Below are 23021 nucleotides of genomic sequence, written 5' to 3' on the forward strand. Positions count from 1 at the left end.
TTCGGAAGTAAGCGCAAAGGTCTTTTGGACGAAGTGTAATGAGAGGTTTCTCAGCTTCTTGGTCTAAGAGAACAAAAATCTGTTAAGATTTTGTCCAATTTTAAATATTTTAGGCAATAGCTAAGGTTAACAATTTCAAGAGACATAAAGAATCAAATCTTAATTATTTTAAAAATTGTACACTTTTACTCAAATATGTGTAAAGTATTTTAAATTTGTTGAAACAACAACTTACAATTACAATTACTAACAATAATTTGTTGCTATAAATATGAAGAATGGTGTATGACATTTGAAACTCGTGTCATTTTGAAAGGATAAGGAAACAACGTTGAACTTTAAAAGATATTTTTTGCCTTGCTCAGGTTGATCGCCCCTTAGTAGTTTTAAAAATTAATTGTTTCAAACAGCGGTTTACGAAATTAAATGCCTAAGATAATGGTTATAAGAACTCCATTTAATGTGAACAATGCCGTCTTTTTTAACCCCGAGGTTAAGAATAAAAATTCAGAGGGTAATTTGATATCAAATTTTTTCATACAGGGTGAATAAAACATCAGGACACCCCAATATACTTTGAATAGTCCAATGTAGAAAGGAAGTTTTATTGGTAATTTTGAAAATTGCATGTGTTCCCCAAAAATGTGCGATTTTTGTGGCACTAAAAATTTTAAATGTTCAACCTAGAAGACAGATAGTTAGGCTACGTAAAGGAGGTTATAGAATAAATCTAAATTTAAATAAATTAGATAAGCCTAATACATTAGATAAGTAAACCATTTGACTGCTGTCACTTAAATAAGTTGGATTATTGCTATATAAATTTGGATTACTGTTTATTTTTAGGGCTCTTTGGGAGGGGGGGCTGTTCTATCCCCATCCACCAAAGTTACACCACCAACTAGTTCTGTGATGATTGTACAATATTTCCTTACCTAGTACCAAATACTGATATTCACAGGACACAAATATATTTGGAATTTGTAACTAACCAGATTGCTCTGAAACATTTCTAGAATATTGAATTAACATATATCAACAAAAGCAATTCATTGAATCATCAATTAAAAATTACATTGAACTATTAAGTTTATAACTTAGTTTGAACAAAAATGAGTTGCGTCTGATCAAATACTAATTCAAAATACTTGGGTTAATGTTCAATTCTAATAATATTAGTCCAGGAGCTGAGAGCCAATCAGCACAAAATCTGGTTGTTCTTTTGATAGAGGAATTTCCTCTAGCGATTGTCAGCCATGCTAGTTTTGGTGGAGGTTGGAATGAGAGGGTATCAAAAGGGCTTTATTTATGAAACGGTAATTTTTTCACATAGTATTTTGTGACAAATTCCTTCAGAAACATAAATAAATAATAAATCAGTGTCAGCTAACTATATATATGATGATGATTTTTTTTTATCATCACCGGTTAAGAAAGTTAGATTTTTATTTTTCCTTACTTACATGTACATTGGAATTGAAAATTTGTGGAAAATAAATGATCTTAATTCGCTGAGCAGTTAGTGAAGCCTATCACTCGAGGGGCTACAAAATTTGTTTTTTGTCTGATTGTCCACATAATGTCTTGAAAACTGACAGACCAATAGACTTGTATAATATATGGAGCCTCATTTTATATGAGAAACACTGAATTTGATTATGATGTATGTCAATGGGATTTGGCTAAACGTTAGGGAATATTTTAACTTTGATCTTTTGAGTAACTAGTAGGATAAATAAATTTGAAAACAAATTTAGTACAATCATGTAAGATTTTAACAAATGCCATTTTTATTCATAGAGTAATTGAAAAATAATAGAGTGGTAAGTCAATGTTAAAAAGTCTGTGACAAGATTTGATTTTAGCGCACTCTTGCACTGTAGTACTCTCCCTAACTTACCGGAACTTTGGTTATTTAAACTGCTATGAGCCCTAATTTAGTAAAAAACGGGGAATGTATCATGTGGCAAGATATCTCAAGAAATATTTTATCTGTAGTATTTAAATTTTGCATGAAACTTCAATACAAGAATAAGTTCTATAATAGTGCATGTACAACCATGGAATTTGGCTGAGTGTCATTGAACCCTATGACTCAGTAGACGACACAATTTCTCTCTGCCGGGGGTATGTAAAAAATTAATTTTGCTATGAATGTCTATCTGTCTACTCATCCTCATGACTCGTAAGAATGAAATGAGCTATAGATTTGTAATTTCACAAACTCCATGAGGTCTATTACGCTGTGTTATAGTGTACTCCTACCTTTTTACTCACAATATACAAACCATTAAAGTGGTAACTTTCAGTCATTTTATCTAGTTGTTTGATAATAATAAAGCTATTATTAATGTGACTGATGATTGGTTTTAAATGTATTAAGCTAGGAAAAATATAATCTAAACAAAAATTATCGTTTTACATTTTTAACCCTTTTGATACTCTCTTATTTCAACCTCCACCAATGTTAACACTGCTGAGGATCTATTTATTTCTTAGGAAAACATCTCTATTGGATTCAAGACAAACCAGGTTGTATATTTATACAGTCATATACAGTGCAGGTTGACTCTTGTCTCCTAGACTGTACGTGACTTGTTTGACTTAGAAATGTATATGAAGCCTTTAACCTTTATTAATATTAGAATATTTCACACCTTTGGAGCATTCTTTTTATGCAATATGTAGATGTAGGTAACACATTATGGAAAACATCTATATAGCACTTTGGTAATTTTTGCAATCTCGTTTTATCTAATTGTACAGATTTTCTCCTCATATTTTAAAAACAATCCTTAAAACTACATAAATTTAACAATAATTTCACTCACTCTGTAGAGTTGAATGAATTTAAAATATGGGATAATGTCAAATAAGTTAACACAATATGGATGGCATGGTCTTAATTTATTATACACATAATAACAAGATTTCTATACAATATACCAATATTATTAATCACAATATAAAATAGAAATGGATTTAAAAACTCTTAAATCATCTATAAACAACATAAATTGCATACAATTTAATTTCAGCACCACTGGTAAATGTAAAAATCTGTAGGCACAAACATTCCAACTTGATGTAAAAACATATAAAAGTGATACAAATTCATAATACTTAACTTAAACCATAGATTTGACCAAATAAGTGTAAAATTGTAATAAACTTTAGTTGCATGGTTTTGAATTGTTTTATTGATACATTTCATAGTATAAGATATACACGTACTCTATTAGACTCTTCTAATTTGTGTTTACCAGTGGTAGCAAAATAATAAATTATTGTTATTCTTTGGTTAACACACATATCCTTGATGTAGAATATGGACATAAAATAATATAAATTCTTTGTTTTGACAAAGTTTAATTCTTAATATTAATTATACCAGATCAAGTACTACACTCTAACACCTAATTATTCATTATATAACGATTATTTAAAGTTTGTTCATTACAAAATCAATGCTATCAATTCTAGATCCATATAACTATGGGAGGCATGATGATAATATTTCACAAAACTTAACACACATTAGAACCACAAGAAAGGTTACGGTACTGATAAAAATATTAGTGGTTGTAAATAAAATGTATATGTATACAGATTTATTATGTACAAATTGGATGAACAAGATATATACATATCACGCATATTCGATTTCAAATACCTACTATGTTGTACATCACTAAATTGTACTACTTAACCCTGGTATTGTACAGTTTATCAAAGTACAGTTATATAAATGCATTTTCCAGTAATTATGAAAAAATTAAAATAATATATTTAAACTAAAAATAAAGAAATTGTTCCCCTGTTAGAGTTGAATTCATACATAAAGACAGAATTTTGTTCTAATCAAAATATATAATTATTGTATGTACATTATTGTTGACTACACTAAAGTTGGCACCAAATATTATTCAGACTATTTTAAATATTTGTATATTGAAAATTCTTTTTATTATGTGTATTTACAAGAATTTGGTCCTTCATAAAATGTACTAAGTCAAAGCAAAATTTTACTATTTGTTTGTTTTCTACAGTTACAGTCTTTAATTGTTTAGCTAATAAGATTATGTTTTTGCATATTGGTCCTTTATTAAAACTATATACTTATGAGCACATATTTAATATTCAATTACAGGAAAACTTGAAGAGGAACTGAAAGAGGTAAAAAAACTTGTTTCTTTACTTCAATGATTATATGAGTATATGAAATGTTAAAATAAATAAACATAGTAGACAAACTTTAAATCACCAGCATTTTAAATTTTGATAAGATTATATTTTTATCCACATTATGGATAAAAGTTACTGTTATTTAAGTTAGCAAACATTAGAATATGAGAGAAACTATCAGTTACTAAAAATAACAGTAATTAATAAAAATAATAACTCATTTTGGGTTTATAAAAGTATTTTAATACATTAACTATCAACATTTCTTAAGTCGAACCCTATGCTCAAAATATATGTTCAATATTGAACAAAATTTAAAATAGTTACAATTTCTTTGTTAATAAAAAAGATTAGTTAAAAGTATTTTCTTTGAACAGATCTATTAAATTTCTCCACATAAATATTAAACAATATATTTAAAACAATTCTTTTCTTATAACGAAACACACATTGACAGAGCAGTTTTTAGTGTATAAGTCAATTTTAGCTGCGATAGGGAACCGATTAGCACCATATACATCAACAACTATTTACAGTGAGATGGCAAGAGAGAGATCAGCAGCTGAGGTGCCAGCTCACAGAGTCAGTGGGAGCCCCAGCCTGGCGACAACCATCTCCTTCCTCAACCTGACAATCTCCCAGTAGATGTCGTGCACTACAATCACAATACATATATTGAACATGTAGTATACATTTCAAATATTTTCATTATTATTTGATACATTAACATCAACTGCAAACAGAGCTGACTTGTTTTGTGATGGCAGGTGGGGGGGGGGAGGGCGAGGATGCAAGGAGTAGGTTAAAACCTCCATATTCCAGCAAGGATGCTTCTTTGTGGTTCACTATTGACGTTGGATGATCTGGAGGATGATTATGGACATTTGCCATTATTATGACTTACACGACATAGGTTGATATTGAACAAGACATTTTTCACAGTCATCCCTCGTCATCGTGACAATAGCTCGGTGGCATCCATGAAAGCTACCAAAGGAGAAGATGACATTGATGGGAGGGAATGGATAGACAGACAGACACCACATTTCTCCTTTCTCTTTGTCTGGGTCTCGAGTGAGTCAGAATTATATTGAATGAGGTTCCTTTAATTGTTATAATTATTATTAGTAAGATTGTTAAAGAAAACTAGTTGAGGTTTTGTACATAAAATTAGCAGACCAACTACTACATCAACTTTTTGTTGAAAATTGGCCACTAATAATAAATAACAACTACTAGTAAACCTAACCAAATAATTATAAAAATAAAAAAATCTTACCCAATAAAATTTGGTCACAGACAAATGACCCAGACACCCAAAGACAAGATCAAATTAAATTTATAACTCTTAAACGATACAATCTTTAACAATAGAAAATACTTAATAAATTTCTAAATGTAAAGACTAGCAGTTTGCTTGTGAGAAAGAACTCACATCTGACATCTGTAGCTTTTATGTAAATAACCTAAACTATTCATATACTTGAAAATAATAAAAAATTATAATTCTATCAGCAGTATTAGATGAAATACAACTAATGATAAATAAGTAATAAGTTTAATGTAAGAAAATTCATTACAGGGAATATGTTTGGGGTATATTTTTGTGTTAGAATGCTACATATACATTTAGATATCAACATGTATAGACTAACAGGAGTTAAAAATATTGTGAGGATAAAGGGATAGGCCCTATAGCTATTTTTAAAAACAAATTAATTAGCTGAGAAAAGCAAAGCTAGTAAATTGGGTCTGTCTGAAAAGTTTCTGTGTGTGTGTGTTTTGTGTGTATGGATGCGTAGGTTTGTCTGAATAAATCTCGAGAACAGCTTGAAATGCAGCAAAGGGATTTAGCATAAAAGTTGATCTGTTAGTAAGGCACAGCTAAAAGTTGGTGTTTTCCCTTACCCCTTGGAAAGTAAGTAGATTTTAACGACTGGAAGTAGACATTTTTAACCGAAGAAGGCTGCTTAGATCTATGTATGTATATACAAGGACTATCCAGAAAGTAGATTACGTTTTGATACAAACAAAAAATCAATTACAAGAAAAAAATGTTATTATATACATTTGAAAGTGACACTAAAATACTATTTTCCAACATAGTCACCTAAAAACTTTATGCACTTATCATAGCAATGAACTAGTTTTGAAATTCCAGCATTATAAAATTCTGCCGCCTGAGACTTTAACCAGGTAGTCATACCCTCCCGCAGTTCCACGTCGTCATCAAAGTGCTATGTTGCAAGCCAGGTTTTCATTGCTGGAAACGGGTAGTAGTCACTGGATACAAGGTCTGGACAGTATGGCGGATGTGGGAACACCTACCACTTAAAAGCATCCAGAACTTCTCATGTCTGATTTGCTGTATGGTAACCATCTTGCACAAAATTTATGGTTACCTAACTTTTGCAAAAACATTTTGTGTAACAAACTCCTTGAAATTTTAGGAAAACTAAGTGGGAGTTCTTGTTATTGTGAATCGGCGGTGTTCTTTAATATTCTCATCAGCTCTATATACAATTTTTAAACCTACTGCACCACTGATACACTCCACCTTCAGTAATCACATCGTTTCTAGACACTTCACAGAGTTTGTGATACATCTCAATTGGTTTGTTGTGCTTAACCAACAAAAACCGTATTACTGATCGCACTTCACAACTCACAGGAATTTCAATTGTGTCACACATTTTAAACTGCTATTATCAAACAACAAGGAGAGACAGTAACCTCTCACTAGCATGGTTGGATAGCCACTGAATGGAGAAACACCTTAACATCGAAATGGCCGAGAAAGTCCTGCCCCTAGCGGCTACAGAGCAAAACGTAATCAACTTTCTGGATAGCCCTTGCTTGTTTTTGTCTGAGGCAGCAAGACAAACAAAACGATTACGTCAGAAATATAATTGATTTGAACCACATGTGCTCCTAAACGCTCACAACCTCAAATAAATGCTAGTTGCAAGTTTGTTGAACCTTGCAAAGTCAATAGCTTTCAAGTCAATAGCAAAGTTCCTTGCTGTTATGGAAAGAATAAATATACTCCAAGTAGAGATTTAGTTACTAAGCAGAGCTATGTTATTATTTATGGATATGCAGGACATGTATTTGTATTGTATATGTGTATAAATGCACACATACCGTTGTACGTTGAGAGTATGGGTGTATGTAGAGTGTTAACTTATTGAGTTACTGTGAATGTTTCATGGCTGATTCGGAACAACTAGTCATTCACTCTTGTTAACGGTGTATTCTCAGCTTTTATGATAACGTGTGATATATTTTTATGAAGAATACAAGCTAAATAGATAGGAATAAACAATAGGCTGGAAGTGTCAACAGACTATACAGATTCAAATTTTCATAAATACAAATTATAAAAATTACTAATAATAAGTACTAATAACAATAAGTTTAATTCCATGCATTAATTTCTTCTGATACTGAACACTGAACTAGTAGCTAGCTCAAATACTCAGCTGCACATGAAAATATGCTTTAATATATCAACACTGTAATATTTACCTGAGCTTTTAACTAAACCTCGTTGTATGTAGTTTAAATAGTTGAGAAAATCACAAACAGCAATTATCTGTAACAATAATGAGTACATATATAAGAAATGCTGTACTTTAGGGAGGAATAACATGTCTGGTCCTTTAAGAACAAGAAAATTATTTTTAAGTTTTCTAATTTTTATAAAGAATATTTAGTAACAAGGTGGCTGTAAGAACACATTTTTCTGGTTTTAATAGATTATAGTTGCTGTAATTTTCTTCCTACTGGACATTGCACTTGATATCAAATTTGTTTCTAAGTATATTTTTATTCCACTGGAAAACCCCCAAATATAATTTTAATTAATAATCGAATAGAAAAGCAATATTCATATTTGAGTGACTTTTAAAAATATTTACAGGCTTATACCTCTTGGTAAAATTTCAGTTAATTAAATTGCAGATTGCATAGCATGTAACAAATGAGACAAAAAATAGCAGAATACATTGTATTATATCTCTATTCAGAATATTACTATACTAACTTTATAGTACTAACTTATCATTTAGTTTAAATATATTAATAATACCATGTATAATTAATTATTATGCAGTCAGAAAAAAACATTAAAAACATACTTATTACAGAACAGAATTTTGGACTGACCCGGCCTTTACAGAACTGCTCTGCGATTAACCATAAATGGGTTAACTCAGTGACAAAAATGGCATGATGAATCTCAATTATTAGTATAACACACTATTACTGATCGCGAGAGAAAAGAAGAGACCTGGATTCTGGCCTATCTGAAATTTGCAGGCGCTACTACTAGTATGTTGCCGCGCCTTGTTTCGTAATTCCATTATTGTTTCACTGTTCCATTGCTATGATAATCAATTTCGCAGGGTTGGCTGTGGGGCGAAGCGCCTGAAATTACCGCGCGGCAACACACTAGTACACAGCTGTGCGCCGGCACGGGCCAGGTCTCTTCTTTTCTCTCGCCATCAGTAGTATACTGGTCATCCCATCACACCATTCTACTAACTTCTTTAGCAAGATATCAAATGTGAAGAAAGAAAGCATTACTAAGAGTACAAAAAAACTTTTGGTTGGTCAAGACTTTGTATCAAGACCAAACTCTTGACGGAGCTTATTTTAAATAATAATCACAATTAATGTATCAGAAGTACTAACCCTATTTCTGCAGATCTGAGAGATTGAGTGCCAAGTGTCAGTCTCCCCAAGCCTCATGCGATATTGGCATTGGCGGGGTACCTCTAACAGAGCACACTTCCTGTGAAATTTAAACAATAAACTTTAGTACACTTGTAAAATATTGATTTACATTATCCGCAAAACAACTGATGTCAGCAGGGCACCACCTCTAGCAGGTGCCATATGTACAGTTCGAGGACTTTAGCTGAGTGCGTGACCTTCAGTGTGTGGTTATAGGCGGGAGGGGTGGCGGGGTAGCATTATGCGCTGCATCCCGAAAACATTTCCTGTGACTCATGGGTAAAACCCTCCTTTCAGGAATCGTAATGACCCAAATAACTCATCACATTTGCTAAAATCAGTCTGTTTTGTGACAGTGATGATTGTGGTGGAATTAAATAATAAGAGAATACCAAATAATAGCAATAACAGGACTTATCCTTGTTTTTCAGTTGCTATAGTGTTGTTTAACGTGTTTTTTAAAATAACGTATTTGTCAATACTAATCTGCAAATCTAAATCGTGAGCTTAAAGTCGTTAAAGAGATTGTTGCGCCTTCATCTCAGCGGCTAGCACGTAAACGCAACCCACCACACAGATAGCGTGTATTTGTTGAAAGGGTAGTATTAGGGCCCTATGAGCACAGCTAAATTCCTCCAACTGTACAATGAAGGACAGAGAAAATGAATCAAAATTAATTAAAATAATCAAATTAAAATAAATTTCAATAAAAAACCAAGAAAAATTAAAACAAACAAATGTAGGCTGAACACAGAAGTCAGAAATTATTTTCTTTTAAAGAAAATAAGTTCTGAAAAAGTTAAAACTGATTTTCAAATTTAAACGTGGTTTGATACATGCATAGAGTTAACATTATGTATTCCTTAATTTCATCTTGTGTTCAATCGATTGATATTAACCATTCCTTGATAATATTTAACGTACATTTCATAGGGACATTGGGATACAAAGAAGTAATGTAAAATGAAACTAAATATTTTTCACTGTTAATTTTAATAGATTTTGTCATGTTGATGAACTGATTTATGTCTTTAAAAGTAAAATGTGGAGGTTGTGGAATTTTTTTAAGTTGTTGAACTAACCATTTGGATAATAAGTAAGTGGCAGAATTTATACATGATACTTGGTCTCATTTTGTTCCCTGGCTTATGGATCTTAGGTAAGCAATATAAACTCAGAAAACATGGATTTGAAACTGTTAGTTTTCTGCATAATACTTTGTTCATGAGCAATTGGCATTCTTTTAAAGACTGTAATAATCTGCTTTATTCATAATGATTACAGTTTTGTCAGCTTTGAGATAGAAAACATTCTTTTTTCTTAAACCTTTAATTATTTTATGTTCAAAGTTGGCCTTTTTTTGCTCATTACAAATATTTATGGTTTGACACTTGGGAGAGTTATTATCTAATTGCACTTTTATCATCATTGTTCAGATATTTTATACTGGTTTCAACATTAACAAAAATGTCCTCTTTGCAGTTTTTAGATGGCAGGTTGTATTTAAAGCCCTTTTCTAGAAGTTTCATTTCTTTACATTATTAAAACAAGTCTATAAACAATAAAAACTCGATGCTTATGAAACATTATACATAAAAAAACATAAAGATATAATATTAAACAATAACTTTGGACAGAGTCAAAATTTACCCTTCCTTTAAAATATAACTAAATTCTTTTTGACCCAAACATTTTACATACCCTAATATTTATTTTATTTTACTTTTAACTAAACAAATATTGTATTAACTTTATTCAGCTGGTAACTGTTTTAAATTGTAAAACATTTATATTAATTTCAAATTGTTGATTCACACCTGACGATGGCATGTTTAATGTTGAAAGGCCTTGTGTGAAAAAATAAAATTATTGGATAATTGTGACTTTTCTTTTATCAAATAATAGAAAATATATAATAATTTGTTGAATAAAGAATTACAGTTAGAGTAAAATAAACAATAAAAACAAACAATGAAGAGATATAGGAGGTGAACTCACTTGGGAAAATGAGTTTTGGTCTTTTCGCTGACTGCTTCAATGTAGACCGAGCCAGATTGGACAGCACTGCGTACCTCAGTAGCTAGCTCACTGTTGGTGAAGGCCAAGCAGGTGTCGATGTCCTCCCGGTATATCCTGGCAATGAATGGATCATTCTGCTCTGTCGTAGGATTCTGCTTCCATGCCAGGAACTCTCTGTGCATCACTGGGTCAACCTGCATCATAGCCACATTATCATGTAAACCAGTGGTGTATTCAAGAGGAAGAGTGGGAAGACTGAGAAAAACCATCTTAGAAAAGAAATAAAACATATGACCAGTGATTAGGTTACTTATCAAAACAATTAAAATAAAAACATAAATACTAATTTATGAGTATTAAATTGCATTAATTAATTTCACTAAACCCTAAGCCTGGATAAAACTCCTAAAACAGTTCCAATTGGTTAAGTGGAGGGTGATAGATCCATCAAATCGTGATACAACAGCCTTTTTTGTTAAATCAGATTTATTCAATCATTTCCCAAAGTTTAAATTTGTCAAATATCCTGTACTTTTAATACATAATATTCATAATTTTTGAATAATGGGTATACCAATCTACACCCTCCGCCCACTACGAAATTGGGGTTTATGGATTTGGACAAGTTTACTCACATGCAAGATATTCTACTGATTAAAACTTTTTCCGTACTGTGAAGTTAATCAGGACTGAGCAGATCTAAATAAACTTCTGGTATATGCGACAATGAATAGATAACTATACTCTGACTATGAGGTTCTGTTTCATGCCAACAGACACCCTGAGCATCTATAGTGCCTAACTGGATTATAACATTAACGAATGAGATATTGTGTACAATAGATTTGTGCAACATACTATGAATATAAAAACTCTTTGAGAATGGTAATATTGTATTGAGAAGTATTCAAATATCAACTAATCTTTATTGCAAAGAATCCAAAAATTATTAACAGCTCATTTATATACTAAAGACCACCATATATAATAAATATACAGGTATGTATGCAATATAATACAAACTTGAGAACACGATAACTGCTGTAATTTTTACAATATTCAAACTAAACTTGGTAAAAAGGCAGAACTTGCAAGTATCTTGTAAAAGTTCGTTAGCCAGTCTTAAGCAATAAAAATTTTGAAGATGGTGGTGGCCATTCATATTCAAGCAAAAATTATAATTCGACTAATTCCCAACATAGACCCAAAACAATACATTATTTCAATATATTAGGTAATTATAAATAGCTTTTATTCTATAACTTTTTTGATACCTCTTAAAGTTTCAAGATGGCAGCCATTCAAAACTTGGAAAAAGAATGGTATACAGGTGATTTACAACAATACTTGTTCTTACTTTTTTTTATAACTTGTAAAATTTACAGATAGCGGGCATACAAAATGTTAAGTATTTATTATACAAAATTACGGGAATTATTGTGAACACGATAACTATAGTTCTTAATAGATTAAGACTAAATGTGGAACAGAAACAATATTTACACATAGCTTGGTTGAGATCGCTAGCCAATCTTAACTAATTAAACGTTTCAAGATGGACAACTTAAGGATAAAATGTAAACACAATAGTTATTTTATGGATTGTGAAATGGTAAAGAGTGAAAAATGAACAAAATCACTGTGGGTTTAGTACACTAATATTATTTACATCTATGAATAAGTTGTATATGTTATTGTTGAACTTAACAACTTTTTTAACAGTTCAGATACCCAATCCCTGAATTAGAAATAAGGACAATGGAGCTCTATTCCATGTTAAATATAATGCGTTTATTCACTGTTTCTGATTTATGTACCATGTCACCTGCTAGCTCGATGTAATTTTAATTATTTCAATGATCTTTTTAAACCAAGCTCATATCATAGACACGCCATGAGCAGATATCATGCCATGCATGCAAACTGTACTTGAAAAATATTCCTGTAAGGCAATGACATTCAACAAAAAATTAATCCAATGTTGCAGCACAGAGAAATTACTATTACAAGTGTGCTATATTATATACAACATGGACAGTAAACTGACCTAGCCTATACAGTGTAAAAGTAGGAGAGTAGTTATAATTGTAAAATATTGCAACTATCTTAAAATAAAACACAATGAGTACCTCAATGCCATCTTTAAACTCTACTACTTCAGTTGGAGAAGCTGCTGGTTTTGTATCCTTCACTGGCGATTCAGGTGGGGAGTTCTCTCTTCCATATTTAAGATTAAAGTGGGAGGGAGATCTGCGATGTTTGCGGAATAGTGCATTCCCTGAAACATATAATTGGTTGAATTCAGTATATATCTACTATCTTTCAAATATACAAGTCAAATAATAATGTGGTAAAGCCTTTCACAATGTTTCAGCTTTTGCATCTGACGAAATTTAGTAATGCTTTGGTCAAGGAAAAACTTTGTTTTAAATCCTTTCATGGAAAGAATTTCATTTGCTACTCAAGGATCTTCATATTTCATATTGCTAACCTGTTAAAAATATATAAAATAATGATACCAAACGGAATTTAAATATTAATTACTTAAATGTATTATGCTTGTTTGGAGTATCTTCTCCACTTATCATAAAAATAGCCTGCATACAAAATATAAAAATGTTATATTTTAAATTACCAATAGAGAAAAAAGATGTGACTCCACCTTATAGCATTTTTAGTTGGATTGTATGACAATTGATATAGGGGATGAATTTCTTGTGTTTTTTACTATCGCATAAACTCTAAGCTCTTAATGTTACAATAAGATAATATACCACTATCTCATATTCACTGACAAAGTACAAAGTAATTTTTATTTCCCCTCGCTCTTACTTAGCAGTATGTATTAGCACATACTCGTACAAAGTTTAAAAGAATCCTGCAATTAGCTAAATAGTTAATACAAATTTTTAAATTTGTAAAAATTTAACACGTTTTTGGGTATAAAACCTAGTATTTTGTATGATTGGTAATTCTAACCACTTCAGAGGATTGCCTAATGAGATATCAATGATAAGTCTAAAATAAAAAAAATGTCAATTTATTTAATGACCATCATGTAATAAAAACATAAATAAGTACATAAAATTTAGATAAGCCTGGCATAAACAGCTGTTTTAAAATATAATACATTATTATGCTATAGATTTATCAATGTCAGATATAGAAACATAATTCTGGGTAACAATCAGAGATACGGATTTCCCTCGCTTGTGAAAAGTGTTTAGGGTTCACTGGTTGAATTACGTCATAAAAGCAACTGGTTCTGAGTACATTACGTCAGCTAATGACCAGGTCCGCCAACCTCAGATTGGCAGATAACTTTCTTACCATAACTTGTCTGAGAATACAATAATTTAACTCAACACATCTAAAAAGATACTCTTCCGTTTGGAGCTAATGCTAATTTATTAATTTTTAATCTTAAAACCTGTCATCAAATCAAGCTTCCTGATAAACTTATCTGTGATATATGTACCCTAATAACTACAAAATGTTAAGGCCTACAAGAAATTTATTACAATTTATGATACAAATTGTCTACTGCTGCATTTGTGTTTCCACACCAACATTATAGGTTTGCCTAAAGTTGGTGATATATAAACTGCCGGCATGATGGTTACTGCAGGGAGTCAGATTTGTAAGAATTTTATCTAAAAGAGTAACAACTTCCATTAATCATTAGTTTTACAACTGGAAACTCCTGGTTGGTTCCTGGTACTCCCTGATACTAAGAATGCATTTGCATGTTTGTTATGGTTTCAACATAATATAATGTTGTTTACTCTTATTTTCCTACTGTTAAGTGTTATTCTGATAAGTTCATTAAATAAGTAGGAAACGGAACTGAACTCAATATTCACATATCCAGAGTATCAGGTTTTAATTTTTACCTGTGTTGGCTGACTCATCTTTGGCGTTGGGGTCAATCTGAGGGTGCAGATGAGGGTTTGGTCGGCTGGGAGTGGAGGTCAGCACTAGAGTCTTGAGCGCAGCCACCTCTGCAGTCAGCACTTCCACCTGCATGGTGCTCTCTCGCAGTGCCTTTTCCGCCGCAGCTTGTCGCTCGTTAGCCACTCTTACCATATTGTGGGCTTCCTGCATAGTTCTACAGGATTACTGACAGAAACTACAGTTTCATATCCAACATAAGTATTGACAATCAGGTAATAAATAACATTTGACAAGTAGGTAGACCCAGGAGGCAAATCGTGAAACCAGCATAACATTGGCCATTTATATTTTATGTACTACCACTAACATTTCCAAAAAACACATGCCATCGAGAGGGGTTACTTTGGCCAACCATGGTAACTTTGCCCAACCTTTGGCAAAAATAAATGTTCTTATGTAAACAAGAGTAGGACAAAATATACAGTGTTATACATATTCATATTTTATATTGTACTTTTAACTAATATATTATTGGGAAATTCATATTTTTAAAGCTAATAAGTTGGCACCACTGGTATTGTTTTGTTTTGTTCTTATGATTATGCAAAATTCTGACTCAAGAACTTTTGTCCCTACAACTAACTGAAATCAACACTACAATAAAATTAAGTGCCTAAATACTATGAAAATAGTTGTTAAAACCTTACCTAACATTCTAAAACAATGAATTAACTGTTAATTATCATTTTTACAACAACAGTACGTTGTAACGTAACAGAATTCAACCTATATGGGGTAACTTTAACCAAACCTATAAGTGGTCCAAGTCCCCCATCATTATAAAAAAATCATACCAGCAGTGTTTTCTATGTTATTATTCCAGCAAAATAATGAGCTTTTGATGTTACTCACTAATTCCATTTATATTAAACTTCAGGTTAGATCTGATTGGCAGCCTAATCTAGTATGCCTAGAAACTATGTTCATAGTGTCGGAAACAGGAGGTATGGTGACTACTCAAAAGTGTCTTAATGACATTCAAAGGTCTATGGTTTATAGAGAAAGCTTATTTGGATAAAATTGGGTGGAAAGTGCCTCAGTTTTAAACACAATCTGTCAGGAGTTAACTGGGTAAAAGCTTTCCAAAAGCGTAACCTAATATTAACTGTATGAGAGTGCAGCAGCCTAAAAACAATATAAGCAGGAGTTGATGAAGATACAATTGTAAAGTATTTTCATAACTTAACTGAATCCATAAAAATGTCCCATCATAAACCTTTGGAACTATGATGAAACAAACCTTCGAGATGACATAGGTACAAGCAAAGCTATTTGCAACAGAGTAATATAATATTTGGAACGTGTCTTGATCTCAACAAAAACCTGCACATCTATTATAATGTGTGGAAATACAGTTGGTGAATTGATAAGTTCCTATATAGTTTATAAATCAGAACACTTGGGGACAGAAGGAGAGTCAGAGGAAGGTCCTCTGAGACTAAAAATAAAACAATCAGGAAGGAACAAGTTTTAATTGGAGACAACTTGTCATTACACATTAATACTGAGGTTATCAAAGCATGTGACAAATATGACATCAAGTTTATGTGCCTACCTCCTTATTTCAGCCTTATTTAAGTGAAATAAATAAATTAATTTCACTTAACCACTAAACGTGGCCAACTTTGCCTCTAAGAAGTCATTATGAGGAAAAATATTAACCACTTGGAAAGAGTCCGACTAAAAATATATATTTCCTAAGCTTCTAAAGGACTTTGACTCACTTTATGCAGACAAGGTAAAAATATTGTGTCAGGTTTCAAAAACACTGGAATTTATCCTCTAAATAGAAAAAAGTGTTGGAACGGTTACCCAAAAATAATGCTGACTCTAGTGTTGTCAGTGAAACTTTCATCGAATGCCTCTCAAAAAAAAGGAGACCTAACAGGAACCAGTAAAACTAAAAAAAGGAGGAAGAGGAAAGGTAACACTGCTTGACGTGACTCAGAATTTCTGTATGATAACTTACATTACATATTTGATTAAAGTTTTTTTATAACAATATCCTTTTTTGCATAGCATTCGTCAATACTACTATAAATAAAATTATAATATTAATTACAACACCAACAATAAGGTTTTGGACATAGCTTTCAATATTAGAACTGGGATTTCACTTTCTGTACCAATTATAATATTCAAATATTTTTTTCCCAGTGGCCCATCATGAACTTTTCATCGGAGTAATATACCTTTGACACCAGGAGGTGTTTTAATTGAGGTTTGAACTGTTTGGGATTATTTAGATGTTTAATACTCCCTGGGAGCTTATTAATTAGTTTCACACTAATTTGCGACGGTAAGTGTTGAAACCCTGTAGTTCTATGTGATTCATTTCTGAAGTTATTCTGCCTCTGATTGGATGTCTCAGCCCTGGACCAATTCACATTTGAAATGGGCATTATAAAGCAACCTAGAGAATATAAAGACAGGGTTAAGTTAAGACTGCAAGCTCCCTGAAGGCATCGTTGCACGACTATCTGGAATTAAATTTTAAAAGACTTTTTACAGCTTTGTTTTGAGCATTAAATACTCTTTCAAATTACAACAGCTGACCTATAATGTCAAACCTTAAGATAAGTATGGATTTATCAAACCATAATAGGATTTCAATACATCCATATAACATAATTTTGAAAGTTTGCACAGGACATAAATTCCGGAAGCACCCTTTGAGCAGGTGCTTTTGATATGATAGCCAACCCTCGATCAATGCATATACCAAGGAACTTGGGTGGATTCAGCTCCTTCCAAGAGAATGTCATCCACCATCATCACGGGTAGATACTCTTGCTCTGGTTGCTTAAGGCAGTAATTCATATTGTTTCATAATAAAATGCATCCATAGAAAAAAATTATATTTAAATAGATTGATGGTTGGAAAAATAAAATTCTAACTAACAAATTTATTTGACATATAGAATTTTATATCCAATCAAGTTTTCCTTCTTAGTGGTAACTTTAAAATAACAAAACTTATATTACAATACAAACCAAATCTCAAATTGTTCAATATCTAAGATCGTTTTATGCTTGCAAAATTCACATTTTTTCATCTAGCATCCAAGGTCATCTTACTTTTTATTGTCAGACTCCATATGATCTGACAAAGCCCTAATGGTGAAAACACTGCATAGCAAGTTAACAAGCAAGACGTGTGGAACAGATAAATAAAAGTCAAATAACAAGTATTATTGTTTAAATGAAAACTTTCTCTTCAACAACACAGATCTCACGTTCTCACTGTTCTATTGTCTCAGATTCTCAGTTCAGTGCTCATTAATATTCCACAAACTATTGTTCACTTTTAATAAAGGATATTATTCAACTCATGTAACCACACATGCATTCTTCTGTGCACGTTCTATAGCTAATGTTTTCACATTCCCACAGATGGTGTGAATATCTAATTAAACCTAGATAGTTAATTCTAAACTATAGTACAATCTATTGTATATATTCACACAAACTCTCACTATCTAATAATTTTATCCCTTTTTGCACATTTGTTAAACTTTGTAAATACTGTGTAAAGGGGATTTCAGTCTCTTTAACAATTTTTGTTTTATTTTTCACAGTAGGATATTTAATAATACCGATCATTATAAATGTACAAACATTATCCACTGTATTCAGAGAGTTTGGAAATCAAGTGAAGTCCAAGATGTTACAAAGGAGGGGTCAAATTCATAATTCTTAATGTGAAGTGGTCAAGCAACACATAATTTAATATTGCCTTTTTCCCTTAAAACGATAGTGAAATATATAATAAAAAGGTTCTAGCATTTCCATATTATATTATAGTGGCATAACTAAGGGGGATGGAGATGAAGGGGTTAGAATCACTACCAAAAGCTCTAAAAATTATAAAACTATGCGTATAACAGAAATCCAACTTGTAAATGAAGCAGTTAAATGTTATATTTTGAATTAGGCATCTCTATTTTTTATATTTAGATACATTCATACTTATTCCAAACACCCACCCCTGCCCGGGAGTAGTGTACTCTTCAATCTGATTCATCCTCCCCAAAAGTCAAGTCCTAGTTAGGCCACTATTATATTACACCATACTAATCAGCAGATGCTGTAGAGATACCTTAGAAAACCTTTATCACATATAGCATACAATTTAAGAAAAGTATTCAGAATTGTGCAAAATTACATGTTTTATACTGTTAAAGTTTAGTGCCATGCATAAGCCTCAGAGAAAGCATCCTAATTTTAAATGTAATGACATGTATAATGACTCTTGCCATGACACACTTCTTCTGCATAAATCTCTCCAGTCATGCTTTGCAAATAATGCTGTGTATAATTCATAAGCACTGTTGTACATTTCATAATAAAAATGTGTTTGCTTTGAAATTGTTTAAACTCATATAATTTGTCTACTATAACACCAAGTAGTACAAGTTAATTGTTTCATGAACAGTTCTGAAGCTAAATTGAGTTGTCAAATTTCATAAGTTTTTAGTGATTATAAACTATGTATTTAGAGAATACTATCAAGAAATGGTTTTGAGGATGGGCTTTTTTAACGAGATTTGGTAGTTGAAAATTACCTGGCATTTTCTAGGAATACAATAGCACTTGGATCTTAATGCTCAAAACGTAAGTGAATGAACTTTTTGTATGTAAATTATTTTATTATTTTATCTACAACCTACATTTGTTTAAAGTATACCTGGAACAGGCTAGCAGTGAGTTCTTCCAGTTCGGATTCCACCTCCTGTCTAATCCTGCTGAGCCTCACTACCTCCTCGTCCTTGAGTTTCAGCTCCTCCCTCGCCTTCCGCAACTCGTCCTGCAGACGTGTCACGGCATGCTCCTTCACCTCAGCGACAGTGCGGTCCCAGCTGGACGCAGCTGACTCCAGCCCGCTGTCTGCCTGGAGGCCCTGGTACCTCGGTATGTCCTCTGGCGGTGAGCTACTCCTCTTCCCGCTCTCTAACTCCATGTCCGTCAGCGACTCCAGTGAATGTTTCTCGTCATCACCTTTATCGTAACCATTGTTCACAACACCGTTCACTGACACGTCGTGTTTGTCCTCCGCATTCCCTAGACCGTTTAAATATTCACTCTTCTCTAGTGACCCATTCACTTGCGAATTGTTTGTATGGAGTTTGGTGCAATCTAAAAGCGAAGAGTCTCTGTTCGTACATGATCTGGCGATCGGTGGTTGTGAAAGGTCTTCGTCATCTGAGCTGCTAAGTTTTTTGACTGCTCCATTAACACTCAAAGAGCCATTGCACTGTTGTTTGACGGGTGTGAACTGTTGACAACGTGTGAGAGTGTTGCTTTGGAGTTGTCCATGTCGCCGCTGGCGGGATCAGGCACCATGGCGCTAGTGTCTGGAAGGTACACGTTCCCGTTGGGGTAGCTGCTGATAACACTCACTTGCAGGGTCACAGCATCCACCGCCTTCATGGCTCTCACCCTGTCCTCCACAACCAGGCTAAATGCCTTCCCTGAAGCAGAACAATAGGTATTAAAATCCTGACATTGTTAGTTTAAAAAATACTAGGTTGCTTGAAAATTAATTAGAACAAATTTTCAACAGTTTTACTGTCATCTAAAACTGACATGCCTGATATCCAAATAAAAGCAAATGAACAAGAATTATTAATTAGAAGAGAGAATTGAGGAGGTGTGAGTATAGTGTGCATCATTATTCATATATCTTGTAATATTGTGGTATTAGTATGAAAAAAATCTTGTAATATTAAGTAAGTATCTATTGTGGGTATGTAATAATTTTACTTTGTTGGTCAAAAGAGATTAATTTACATATAGCTTGATGAGTTTTGCCATAAACTAAATCTGCAGAAGGATTAGAAGTACAGATTTAACCTTTTTATTCACATAATGGATTACCTAGTTTAGAAAACTGAGACTAATTCAGTTTTTATAGTTTGAAAATGCCTGGAGTGATTTTTTCAGCAATATTGTCCAAGGGTTGTTGTTGCGGATGCCATGTAATGCAGTCCGTCTAGACTGTCCTTCAACTGTGTCGGCCTTTAATGTGACTTCATTGTTTGTTGTCAGTTTTCTTGAAATTTTGCTTTACATTTTCTAAAAGGTCGCAATTTTAGGTAAGATTTCAGATATTTTAACACTGTGTATATATGTGTTATAAAGGATATAACGGACATCTTGAAGGGGAACAAATTTAAGACGCAGCTGTGATTATGAGCGGTCTAAGAACCCTGGCTGGCTGGAGGGCTGTGGAAGCCAAGTGCATTGTTGTGTGTTGTACTGCAGATAAGCTATCAGTGCTATTGTGCAGACATCTGCCTCTGATTGGTCGTTATTGCTGTAATGAGCCAGTGGGAGGCGAGGGCCGGGGCCGGGTCGTGTCATTCTACACTCAAGGCTCTCCGTCTATTAGAGCCCACTAATAATGGTGCAGTTGCAGTTGGTCTCCTCACAAGTACAGTTCACAGAAATCATTTAATCATTTAAAATGTTCTCATAAAAGTGAAACGAACTAGTTGTTTGATATTTTTTTAATCGGCATAGTTTGGAAAATACCATTTTACTTTTGTATTTCTACTCCTAAACTTTTAAATAGCATTTCATCCGATTTAAAATAATGCATTTCTATGTGTACATCTGATGTCAGAGATATGCTTTTACTTATAAATCATAAGTTTAATCAGCCTAATTATCAAGCAAGACAGAAGACACTATATTTTATTCTTCCATCTATTTTAAATATTTTCGACTTCCCAAGACACAGCAGCCAATTAAATAGAACACAAGATTGTAACAATTATACTCAATTGTTGATCACGTTCCTCTTCGATATTCCTTATACAGCTGACAATTATATACAACGTCCAAATACTCCCAATTGTAACAGTTCTATGCAATTGTTAACAACTTTCCATCTAGATATTCCTAAAACAGCTAGCAACTACATAGAATGCCCAAAAGCCACAGAATGCAACAATTTTATTCAATATTTTACCACGTTTTACTTGGATATTCCTCAAATAGCTGGCCAATCTATAAAACGCCCCAACGCCACCGAATGCAACAATTGTATTCAATTGTTGACCACGTTTCAGTTGGATATTCCACAAACAGCTGGCAACTATATAAAACGCCTAAACGCCACCGATTGCAACAATTGTATTCAATTGTTGACTACGTTCCAGTTTGATATTCCTCAAACAGCTGGCGACTACATAAAACGCCTAAACGCCACCGATTGCAAGAATTGTATTCAATTTTTGACAACTTTCCAACTGAATATTCTTCAAACAGCTGGCAACTACATAAAACGCCCAAACGCCACCGATTGAAAAAATTGTATCAATTGTCGACTACGTTCCACCCGGATATTTCTCATACAACGAAATGAAACGGATTCGTCAACGATATTTTTTATCTTTTATCTTTTTTATTCAATGGAACGTGCAATGTTGCCTATTATAATAATTTATTCAATTATTTTACTCTTTTCCACCATTCCGCTGTATATTTCTAAGACATTACAAAGCTATCTTTGTAGATTGTTAATATTTTCGGGTATTTGTCCATTTCAAATCAAATCAACAAAAAATGTAATACACTGAAACATTAGTCCGATCTACCTAGTAGTGTAATAATAAGACAAGGGGCCTGATCTCGAAAAGGTTTATAATTAAAAGGTAGAAAATAATACCGGACTTAGCTTGCACAGATTACAACACCCTGCTGTATTCCACATACTCAATGTCGTCTCAACAGGTTAAGTGTAAGAAAGGGCCATGAGGCCCTAACTTTGCCTGTTTAAATAAAGGAATTTTCATTTCATTTCATTTCATTTCTCATCCACTGTAACATATTCCACTTCACAACTGTTGTATGTTATCTCATACGAGTTGGACAGAGTGCTGATCGTCCGTTGTAACAGATCAACACACACCTGGTATCGGTAGCGTGATGGTCCCGATAACCTATTCTCAATCTGGTGCTCTTTATGCGACGACTGCAGACGGTAGCTTCTAATTCATAAGTAGACTCAATAAAAGTAGTAATACAATTATAATAAATAAGTAGCATAATTGATTTAAACGTTGTAATCTGTTCTAACGCGTGTTTTAAGCATTCCACTAATTTATCAAGAGACAAGTTTT

General features: G+C 32.8%; 1 protein-coding gene across 4 annotated transcripts in view; it reads right to left on the minus strand.

The window, feature by feature from the left end:
* Positions 1–2888: 2888 nt before the first annotated feature.
* LOC124357436 (guanine nucleotide exchange factor for Rab-3A-like) overlaps positions 2889–23021 on the minus strand; it is an 81630-nt gene continuing 61497 nt past the window's right edge. For all 4 annotated transcript variants that reach the window (XM_046809240.1, XM_046809242.1, XM_046809244.1 and 1 more), the window contains 7 exons: positions 19583–20366; positions 14835–15039; positions 13071–13219; positions 10921–11135; positions 8881–8980; positions 7714–7780; positions 2889–4840 (listed from right to left, as the gene is read on the minus strand). In XM_046809240.1, the coding sequence (XP_046665196.1) occupies positions 4761–4840; positions 7714–7780; positions 8881–8980; positions 10921–11135; positions 13071–13219; positions 14835–15039; positions 19583–19855 (1089 nt within the window). In that variant the 5' untranslated portion in view covers positions 19856–20366 and the 3' untranslated portion in view covers positions 2889–4760. The remainder of the gene's footprint in view (positions 4841–7713; positions 7781–8880; positions 8981–10920; positions 11136–13070; positions 13220–14834; positions 15040–19582; positions 20367–23021) is intronic.

This window comes from Homalodisca vitripennis, chromosome 3, assembly GCF_021130785.1.
Source record: "Homalodisca vitripennis isolate AUS2020 chromosome 3, UT_GWSS_2.1, whole genome shotgun sequence".
Taxonomy (NCBI): Eukaryota; Metazoa; Arthropoda; class Insecta; order Hemiptera; family Cicadellidae; genus Homalodisca; species Homalodisca vitripennis.